The sequence below is a fragment of the Haliaeetus leucocephalus genome, unplaced genomic scaffold (assembly GCF_000737465.1).
Source record: "Haliaeetus leucocephalus isolate CR32 unplaced genomic scaffold, Haliaeetus_leucocephalus-4.0 Scaffold214, whole genome shotgun sequence".
NCBI classification, from domain to species: Eukaryota; Metazoa; Chordata; class Aves; order Accipitriformes; family Accipitridae; genus Haliaeetus; species Haliaeetus leucocephalus.
Window position 1 is genome coordinate 99,138 of NW_010972650.1, and position 10,282 is coordinate 109,419.

General features: G+C 60.7%; 1 protein-coding gene across 1 annotated transcript in view; it reads right to left on the bottom strand.

Moving 5' to 3' along the window:
- Positions 1–10,169, bottom strand: part of RAPGEF3 (Rap guanine nucleotide exchange factor (GEF) 3) — a 13,984-nt gene extending 3,815 nt beyond the window's left edge. Inside the window, exons 1-15 of the mRNA XM_010566559.1 lie at positions 9,858–10,169; positions 4,633–4,686; positions 4,209–4,315; positions 3,913–4,034; positions 3,579–3,753; positions 3,233–3,317; positions 2,941–3,001; positions 2,608–2,684; positions 2,350–2,496; positions 2,069–2,178; positions 1,732–1,820; positions 1,040–1,118; positions 632–782; positions 454–536; positions 37–76 (exon numbers count right to left, since the gene is read on the bottom strand). Of these exons, the coding sequence (XP_010564861.1) occupies positions 37–76; positions 454–536; positions 632–782; positions 1,040–1,118; positions 1,732–1,820; positions 2,069–2,178; positions 2,350–2,496; positions 2,608–2,684; positions 2,941–3,001; positions 3,233–3,317; positions 3,579–3,753; positions 3,913–4,034; positions 4,209–4,315; positions 4,633–4,686; positions 9,858–10,169 (1,692 nt within the window). The remainder of the gene's footprint in view (positions 1–36; positions 77–453; positions 537–631; positions 783–1,039; positions 1,119–1,731; positions 1,821–2,068; positions 2,179–2,349; positions 2,497–2,607; positions 2,685–2,940; positions 3,002–3,232; positions 3,318–3,578; positions 3,754–3,912; positions 4,035–4,208; positions 4,316–4,632; positions 4,687–9,857) is intronic.
- Between the last annotated feature and the right edge of the window lie 113 nt (positions 10,170–10,282).

Genomic DNA, 10,282 nt, shown 5'->3' on the forward strand with positions numbered 1-10,282 from the left:
CCCCCAACCCTGGCACCCCCCCAGGGCCACCCCTACCTTGGGCTGGGGAGAAACGCTGCCATCTCCGTTCTCCAGCCTGCAGAGAGAGGAGCAAGACAGTGTTAGAGCCCCGCAGCCCACATCTGCGCTGGAGACAGAACGGGGTCCTGCAGCCCCCAAGGCCCCCCCGAGCATCCCTGCCCCACAGGGGAGTCCTGGCAGCATTTGACACCCTCCCTGTGGCTGGGAAAATCCCATGCTGGGGACAAGGTGGCCTGAGAGCTGCTGGCATCCCCCCAGTCTTGGCAATCATTGCTTTGTTGGCTGAAAGCTCAGCACCATGAAAAGTACAAACTCCCCGCCCCGGGTACGAGGAGTGCAGGACCCAGGGACACGGGCATCAGCAGTGGCATGGGGGGACAAAGCCAGGCTTTGTTTCGGATGGGGACATCCCTCCTTCCCTGGGGGACTCACGCTCGGGGCCGCCGGCGGTCCTGTGCTTGCTCCTGGACCAGCCCACCCAGGCGAGGGTCCTGGCTCGCCAGGTCCGCGAGGTTCTGTGGGAGGAAGATGCCCAGCGGTCAGCGTGGGGTGGTCACAGCCAGACCCCTCTGGGGACATTCTCCCCCCCTCTCGGCCCCACTCCTGGTACCTGCAGCAGAGCCGTGGTGCTGCGGTCGCCCTGCAGCAGCCGCCCGTAGAGCAGCACCCACTGGCTCACCAGCCTCAGGATCTTCCGTCGCTTGTGCAGGGAGTAGGTGGCCTTCTCCTGCTCCGAGCCCTCCAGCGGCTCCGCACGGAAACTGGGACCAGTCAAGGGCACCAACACGGTTGGTGGGGAGCAGGTGGGGACCCCCGTACGTGTGCAGCCAGGATAGGATGGGAGATAGGGGTATGCCCTGTGCCCAAGAGCCTGGGGGATTTGGGGCCCCCCTGGCCAACGCCTGAGGTCCCACCAGGGTGACAGGGACCAAGCTGAACGTTCTGGTCCCTGGAAGGGGGGGATGCATCACGTAGCATGGAGCCCGGTTCCCCCCCAAATCCAGCCACAGAAGGATATTGGTGCAGCAGAGCTCTGCAGAGCTGTGAGGTTGGCATGAACACGGTGTAAGTCAGCAGGAAATCCCCCAGCAGTGTATCTGCAAGAGATCAGGCCACCATCATTCACCCTTCGTGGTGTCCAGCAGGTTGGGGACATGGTGATCACAGCCAGGCAGTGCGGCTGACCGGGAAAGGGTCACCCATGCCCTGCGTGGGGTTGCCCTGTGGTGTCCCCCACCACAGTGACCATGCTCATTGCAGGTAATTTTTTGCTCCTAAACACCATGGAGAGGGCTGGCAAGGTTGCAGGCTTTGGAGGATGAAAGAAAATTAAATCACTTCTAGTGCAGCCCTCACAGTGAGTTAACTCCAGCGCAGCAGGTGATGAGGGCAGCACGGCAGCTCTTATTTTTTACCCACTGGGGACATCTCCTGGTTCCCGTCTCACCCAGTTTTGCTCCTCTCCAAAGGCAGAGGGAGATGGTGGGATGTGGGAGAGGAGATGCTCTCGGCCCTGGAGCTGCCTCCCTCTCCTAGTCCCAGTGGGGGATTTTAGGATGAGAGGAGAAGCTTTTTGGGGTTGAATACTGGGAATAAGGCAGCCCCACTCGGTGCTGGTCCCTCCACTGGCACCCTGTCCGCAGCCCCCTGCCCATCTCAGAGTGGCTCTGGGACATGGTCCCCAAAGCAGGGAGGAGATCCCCCACCTACCCATGGGGTCATAGAGCGTGGCATCCAGCCTCATGAACTCCAGCAGATGCTCCAGGATTTTCTCCGGTGTCCCAGCCATCACAAAGTACCTGGTGGGCAGAGCACCGGCCACATCAGGGAAGCGGCACCCCAGTTCTGGGCTTGGCCACCATGCTGGGCCACCCAACACAAGTGGTCAGCATGGCCTGGCATCCCTGTTTCCCCTCCAGGGACATGGTCCTCCCAGTAGACTCCTCCAGGGGAAGCCAGAAAGCAGCAGAGGAGGCAGGGGGACAGGCAGCATCGGCTTTGGCTGTATTTATGGCTGCAAGGAGGGATGGGGACAGGCTGCTGTCACCTGCTGCTCCGTGCCGTGGCTGACTGGCTGCTGCCACCTTGCAGGTTCTTCTGCAGGACGAGCACCACCTTCCCGTGCTCCTTCAGGCGCATGGTGTTGGCCTCCACATCCTAGAGAGAAAAACCAGCCATCAGCCCAGCTCGGCGCAACGCCTGGCTGGCTGGTTGCACCCCAAAACCCCATATTGGCATGCAGAAAAGCATCCTCTCCTCCAAACACCATGGAGAGGGTGCGTGGTGCGTCCCGGCTCGGACCCGGTGCCGTGTGAGCCCCCTGCTCACCTTGAGGATGTGGTTGAAGTCCTGCTTGTCCACGCGGAGGAAGTGGCAGTTGTCCTCTCGCAGGATGATGGTGGCCGCGCGGGGCGCGTCGTTCACCAGCGCCAGCTGCCCAAAGTCGTCCCCTTCGTGCAGGGTGGCCACCAAACCCTGGGTCGAGGGGAGCAAGGATGGTAAGGGATGGGGTGGGAGCCCCCGTTCTTACTGGGGGACAGTGACATGGGGTGTCTGGAGACCCTCGCTGTGCAGGGACGCACCTACCTTGCCATGGGTGACTACATTCACCGAGCCCTTCCAGATGATGTACCACGATGTGCCTTTGTCTCCTTGGCTGAACACTGCAGGGGAAACGGCAGCATCCAGCAGTTGAAGAGGGGGAGCCACAAGCATCCCTCTTCAGCCCCCCTGTCCTGAGCTCCCAGCCCAGGCGAACGCAGCGAGTGCTCCAGTCCCCTCCATCCCTAGTCCACGAAGAGACATCAGGAGCATCCACACTGATGGCAAAGGCTCCAGCCATCCTCCCCGGGCTGGGGACTTTTTCCTGGGGGACCAGCCAGCCAGCCCTGCATGGCTCCTGGGGCACACGATACTCACACACGGTGCCTGCTCTCTGGTGCGACTCGAACATCAGCACGGACGCCAGCTCCCGCTTCACCTGCGGCAAGAGGGTCACCTGCCATTAGGGTCACTCCAGCCCGGAGCTGAGCGAGGAGGGGACACGCATGGGCATGGGGGACAAGGTGGGAAGGGTGCCCAGGGATGCTCAGAGAGGGCCAGGAGAGGATGCCCAGATGGGAAGCGATGGGATGCGGGAGGATTTGGGGACCAGGTGCAGGTTAGGGAGGACATACACGCTGTGGGGGAAGCAGGGCACAGCCACACTCACCGAGTTGGAGAGATGAGCCACAGCTTTGATGTGGAGGAGCTCCTCAAATATGAGCTCCAGCTCATCCTCTGTGCGCTGGGCAGGCCTGGAAGGGGAGCGGGGGGTGAGCAGCCATCTGTACCCCCTCTGCCCACCCCGTCCCGGGGCACAGACACCCCTCTCCAGGCATGGAGACCCCTGCCCTGGCCGGGCAGCCTCTTTCTCCACCCCATGTGACAGTCATGGAAGAGATGCTCAGGTGACCCCATCCACAGCAGCCCCTTTGGTGCTCCAGACCCCCATGGAGCGGGGTCGAAATGAGCCTCATGTCCCCCCGCTGGCCCCTGGGGAGCACCCAGTCACTCACGGCTTGCGCAGGGCCATGGTGAGCAGCGCGTCGGGACCCAGCTGGGCCAGGAAGGCCAGTGCCTCCAGCAGCTCCTCCGCATCCCGAAGCCCAGCGCTGGGCTCGGGGCTCAGCTCCAGCTCGGCAAAACGGTAAAACTGGGTGTCCTTGTCCTGAAAATGCCACTCCTGCTTCACTGCGGGGGGGGGAGAGCGCCATGAGCTCAGCCGTGCACCCACGGGAGACCCACGGGGAACCACGTGCACCCGTGGGAGACCCCAGCATCCCCCAGCATGCCCATCTCGCCTTGCGAGACCCCGCCGCCGCGCAGGGGGCTGCCACCGCCCACCCTCACCGTGTGTCAGGACGCCTCCATCCACCAGCACCTGGCAGATGCCGATGGCTTGGCTGCGCGTCTGGACGGCGAGCCCGGCGCTCAGCAGCCAGTCCACCAGCTCTTTCCCGGAGCAGCACTGCCTGCAAGGGGAGAGGGCGTGAGAATCGCCCCCGAAATGGAGCTGTGGCACCCGGCACCCCGGGTGAACCCCTCCCTGGGATGGGCAGGAGAAGTCCTGCTGTCCTCGGAGGGCTGCCGGGGTCCTCGGCAGCCCGCGGTGCCCCCCAGCGTGGCAGGGGTGCTGGCCATCCCACCTGTGATGCCGCAGGTGATGCTTGTGGTCCCGGATGAGGCCAGGGCGAGTGCTGGTGAGGTGGATGAAGAGGAGCTTCCCGGCCCGCCAGATCTTCTCCGAGGATGCCTGGGGATGGAAAGGGATTATACGGCTTGCAGGGGAAGCGGGGAGGGCACGGGTGGCATACCTCGCACGGTCAACTGTGCCCCCAACGCCTTGCCAAGGTGCAATACACCCGCATGCCCACCCCAGCATCCCGGGATCTCCATCACCCACCCCTGGGAACAACTGAGCCCAAGGGATCGAGCAGCCCAGAGCCGAGCCCAGGACTCCATGGAATGGGGGTGCTCTGGCCCCCCACCCCTCACAGCCTTCAAGGCATGTTTCTCCACCCCCCACCCTCCCCAAACTCATGTCCTTGTAGGTTTTCCCAGCCCACCCACCTGGGTAAGGCTGTGTCCGTAGTCCAGGGTGGATTCAGTGTCCAAAAGTGGGGTCTGGAAAACCAAAAAGAGGGGGTTGGTGGCTGGGTGGGCTCTGCCATGCCCCCCCCTCACCCCACACACCCCAGGGGAGCTCCTGCCTCCCCCAAGGCACAGTTCATCCTCAGCTCTTTACCAGGCGAGGAGGCAAGCATCCCTGCATGCTCACCAGCACCGATCTCCTAAAACCGTGGCAAAGCCTTTACTCTGCCCCATCCTTGCTAAAAGCACACGTGTGTACCGGGGACCAAACCCCCAGCAACCCCCCGCGGTTATGTTTAACTTCAGAAAGGGAAGTGCATTCAAATAAGGGAGCTGGGAGATAAAAGAAGGAAGTGAAAAGTAAAATCTTTGCAAACAGGGATCAAAGACATCGTATTTGAGACATGGAGCTTGCCACTGGAGGAGAAGGACTTCAGAAAGACCTGGGGAAGCTGGCGCAGCCTCAGGGGAGGGAGAGATGTCTAAAGCCTGGGGGTTTTCCTCCAGCTTTGAAGCTGGGACCAAACAAAGAGGACAGAAAAGATCCCAAACTCCCTCAGGTTACAGGAACAACCCAAGAAAGGCTTGGAAAGCTGGAGGATCAGCTTGCAGAGGACACCAAGGACAGGACCCATGGCCAGCCTGTCCCACGGCAGATGATGGGGAGCAAGAGTTCTTGCAGAGGACAAGGGTGGCAGAGAGCCGAGGAGCACGTGCCCAAATCCTTCCCTGCAGGCAATGTGTCCGGGGACTGGTCTCAAATAACAGCACGGCCAGAAAAACTTATGCAATAAATCCTGAAAAATCAGCTGTAATAAACCATCGGGACGTGAGGTCCCTGGTGCCCAGAGGAGCACGGCAGCGAAAGAGCCGAATTGCTATGGGTGATGTGTAACCTCGTGCTTCCCTTGGTACTGAAGGGCTGGTGAATATGAAGCTGTTTTTCCAAAGGATTTTAGGGGAGATCCTGGAAACAATGGATCAGCAAGGCAAAAAGTCACTGAGCACATGCTGGGTATGGAGAAACAGCAGTGGGTAAAATTCAATAGGGACATGCCTAAAATAAAGCGTATTAGAAGAAAACAAGCCCAAATTTCCCTCGCTTGTGGTCAGAGGCTCTGAGCTCAAGCAGGAGCCCGTGGCGGTGACTGAAAATGTGAACTCAGGCCTCAACAGCTGTAAAAAAATGCAAATAGTGGGATGGGTGTCAGTAGGAAGAGAGCAAAATAGCAAACCACACTGATCCACAGCACAGCTGGTTCACCGGCAATTCAGTATTCCCTTAGCCTAAAGTACAAATCCACTCCCTTTGGGGATGGAAAACCCCCATCACCCACCAAGTTTTTGCTCTATTTAACTTAAATCCGCACGTGGTGAGTTGATCCAATGCTGTTTTCTAAACTGGCTCCTCTTTAATGCCTTCACTGTTTACCGATCCTAAAATAGCATCCCCCTTTTTGGCTCAGGGAGTCCCTCCCAGAGCGATCCGTCATCAGAGCATCAGGAATAGCTGGGGACCGTCTCCATCAGCAGCACATGCTGTGGTCTGAGCCACGGCCCCGCAGCGGGTCCCCGCTCTCCGGGATGGACCGGCTGCGACAACCACGGCACAACCCAGCATCGGGTTCAGCTCCGCTGGGAGCGATGCTGATCCCTGCCGGGCTACACTTGAGTCCTCAGCTTCTCCACGACCTCTCATCCCTTTGGATATTCCCCATCAGCAGGTGCTTTTTAGTCCTTGTGTTCATTTTTTCTCCCAGTTTTTTTCCCCTGGGGAGGGATTGCTCCAGGGAAAAGCAGAGCAACGAAGGGATGAGCCATTACCCACCCCAGCTGCAGCCCTCATCCCGGTGCAAAGCCGGCCGCGCTCCCATCCAGGTGCTGCCCAGAGGGATGAGGGCTTCCGCATGGCCGTGGCCCTGAATAAACAACCTTTCATCTCGGCTTCTCTGCTGCATAAATCATGGGCTGGGGGAAGCTGAGAGCACCCGTCAGACCTGTTCTCCACGCGCTGCCCTGGCCGAGGCAGTTAATGCACTTTGAGCATTAACCCCGAGACAGGGTGAGGGCCATCCTTCCTTGGGGTGTCTTCACCTGCACGGGGGTCATCTGGAGGGGAAGTTTTTGTGGTCCCCCCTGTTTATTTCTGGCTGTAAGGGGTCTGCAGCACTCCGGGCTGGCCGTGGAGGTGGTGGGCACTCGAAACACGGCATCTTCTGGGCCAGATCCTCCTCAGATCTGCTGGCTCTGGGCTGGCTGGGAAGGTTTGAGCAACCCCAGCAAGAGGGACGGTCCGGATGAAAGCCTCAATTAAGGAAGCCAAGGGGAGGAGTAATTAGCTGCAGAAACCTTCCTTGCAAATGAATTCAAGGACAAACGCACCCACCAGGAGCTGAGGGGAAACCAAAGAGCCCTGGCATCTCCTGGCCCAGGCAGGAGGGTGATGGAGGTGGACACCTGGTGGGTGCTCAGGTGGGTGCTCTGCCCTGCGCTGCCTGCTTGCCCGTCCCAAACCCTGCCTGCTTACACCCTGCCCGGTTCAGGCTGCTCCTTCATTTCCTCCAGCCCTTTCCATACCCCCAGGGCTTCCCCATCCTCCTCTGGCCAGCCCGGATGGCTCGAGCAACCAACCTGCCCCCAGCAGTTTGCAACTGGCGTAGGAGAAATTTGGGGAGCGGACGGAAAACAAGCGGCTCGGCGAACGCAGCAGGTCCCTGGGGACGCTCCCGACCCGGCCACGCTGCTGCTGAGGCTGGGACACCGTGACTTACTCATTCTGCAAACTTTCCTGAGCCTCGTGACTGCCCCGTGGAACAGGAAACGCACCGGCAATTGCAGAGCAAATGTTTGCAAATAGGAGCCAGGCTGTGGCCAGAGTGTGGAGCTACCTCCCGTGGGACCTGGAGGTCCATGTCACCCCCTTGGGTGCAAGCAAAATCTGCTCCAGTCCCCAAACAGCCTTTTCTGTCATCCTGTAAGTGAGGTCTGTCCTTGAGGCAGAGAGCCAGGACGTGCCATGGTCCTGCTCCAAGCTGCGCTCACAAGGACACTGAAGGAGACTGAGAAAAACCCTGCCTAAGGATGAGTGCTCGGAGCGATTTCTCCCTCCTGGGGTTTTCTCATTGCCAGACCAGGTCTGAACCACATGCAAAAATCTCATGGCTGGCCCCAAAAACCCCTTCCTGAAGCATCCTTGCTCCCCAGCTCCTGGGTCCAGACCCACAGGATGCCCTCCCCACCCTCAGCCCTTGCCTAATTGTCACAGCAACACGGCTGCCATCTCCAAACAGCTTCCTAAGGAGTTGCCTCTTTCCATCTTCCTGCTTATGGGACACGCGGCTGCTGAGATCCTGCCTGTCTCCAGAAATCCGGCAGCAGCGGGCGGCCGGCCAAGGTCGGCAGCGACCGTTCCGCGCTCACGCGCCGCTTTTGTTTGGAATCCCAAGGAAAACAACAGGAGTTATTTCAGGCTTTACGGCTCCGGAGAAAGTCCTCGCCCATCCGCAGCCTCAAAAGACACGGCAGCCAGCCAGGGGCTTGCTGTCCCCCCGGGAGCCTCGTCGGGGAGGGGGGCTTGGGGGACCCGCTCTGTCCCATCCGTCCTCTCCAGGGACGCAGTGACAGCCGGCACAATGGCACTTGTACTCTGGGAAGGGTGAAGGACGGAGCTGCTTGGGGACACCGGGCTGCGATATCCCGCTGATGCCAGCGAACGGGAGCCTGGGCTGGAGCCTCGTAGCAAGGAGCAGAGCTGGAAGGGATTTGCTGGTGCTGGGATCAGGCAAACAGGTCCCCAGGAGGGATGAGATGGAGCCAGGATGCGAGGAGGAGCTTCCAGGAGCCGTAGCGACGGGGACAAGGGACAATATTGCTGCTCCAAGGCACAGCCAGACGGTTCCCTGCCATTCACCTCTCCCATACCTGCCCTGAGGAATGGGTGCGCTGGGAGTACCTGCAAAAAGTGGGGAAAACACCCCCTTTCCCTGCAAAGATCACATCCACTCCCCTCAAATGGCCCGTGGTTGTCCCCATGCACAGGGGAGCTACCTGGGGAGGGGACACTCCTGCCACACTGCATCTGCCACTGTGCTGCCAGATTTTTTCAGATTTATCCTAGTCTGGCAGTTTAGCACAGTAATGCTCCAGCCTGCTGCTCTCCCGAGTTCCCTGGCTTTTTGCCACTTAAAAAAACCCTCCCAAAAATTAAGTTCCTAAGAGTACTGGGGAGAAAAAAATCAGGAAAAAGGGGAAAAGAGAAGAAAGCTTTCTTATTTGTGAAGGAGCTTGCATGCTGCATAGAAATGCTGAAAGGGGGGTTGTTGCCTTTAAGTAATTTCACTTTTTTCCTTAAAAATGTTTGTTTCTGGTCAAGCAGTGTGGGAAGGGGAAAGTCACAAAGCTCAGCTGGGGCAGGTGAACAGGCTCCAGGGTCATCTCCCAGCCCAAAGGGGACAGAGAAGAGACCCAGAGTGGGGACCGGGTGCCTTTTCCACCCCAGGGACCCCCAAGAGACCAGCAGCTCCTGGCCAGGGAACAGCACGGACCCAGGGAGGGAGGACGTGATGCCGAGCATCGTCCCGCTGCCAAGCGATAAGTTTCTCTTGTCGAAACACCGTGACCTGGCAGGGAGGGAACGTTTTGAACCCCACATGTTGCAGGGCCGCAGGGAAGATCTTTCCTGTTCACACGCTTGGGGTTGGGGTGTGCTGCCCGACCGCCGTGTGCCGGAGCACAATAGCACCGGGCTCATTTCATGCCTGGTTGCCAGCTCTGCCTAGAGAAGGGGTTAGGGCAGGCGGCTGCAAAAATGCCTCGCTCCCTGCACGCTTCGCCTCGCAGGCAGCAAACACGAGGGGGGAGCAGGGCTCGGGTCACAGATCACAACCCGCTGCCAGGCCAGCTGGGAAAGCAGGGAAGGGCCCAGCCCTGCCCTGCAAAGTCCTGCTTAGGAAACGGGGCCGGAGGCAGCGATAAACCCGGGGGACCCCGCTTGGCCCTTGCGGGGGCTTCCCCGCCCCCCCCCGCAACCGTCCCCCGAAACCCTGCGGCCAGCTAAGCGCAGACCCCCCCGGTGCAAGGAGGGATGCTGAGAGGGGCGGAGGGGACAGCTGGCTGTAAAGGGGGTTCCTCGGTTTGGGGACCGTCCCCCGGGGGCTCTCGGGGTTGGGGGGTTCCGTCCCCCTCCCGCCCGCCCCCTCACTCACCCAGCGGATGCCCTGGATGCGGGGCAGGCTGCTCCCCTCGCCCTCCAGCCGGATCTCGTAGCTTGAGCTCCGGAATAAGTGCATCTTCTTGAGGAGCCCCGAAAGCCGGTTACCGTCAGTGCCGGGTCCCCCGGGGGGCGGCGGTGACGAAGGCGGGGGGAGACGAGAGGACGAAGGCGGAGGGGGACGAACGGCACCGGTCCCCGGTTCCAGCCCGGTTCGTCGCGTTCTTTGCCGGCTCCGGGCTACCGGCACCGATCCCGGGCCGCTCCTCGCCGCCTCCCCGCCCGCTCCGGTTCCGCGCACCTTCATGCGGCGGCGGGGGCGGGGGGGGGGGGCGAAGCCATCGCGGCCGCAGCCCGGTGCTGCTCCGGCTGCGGCGGAGGCTCCGCGGGGGCCGTTCGGGACGGGACGGGACGGGACGG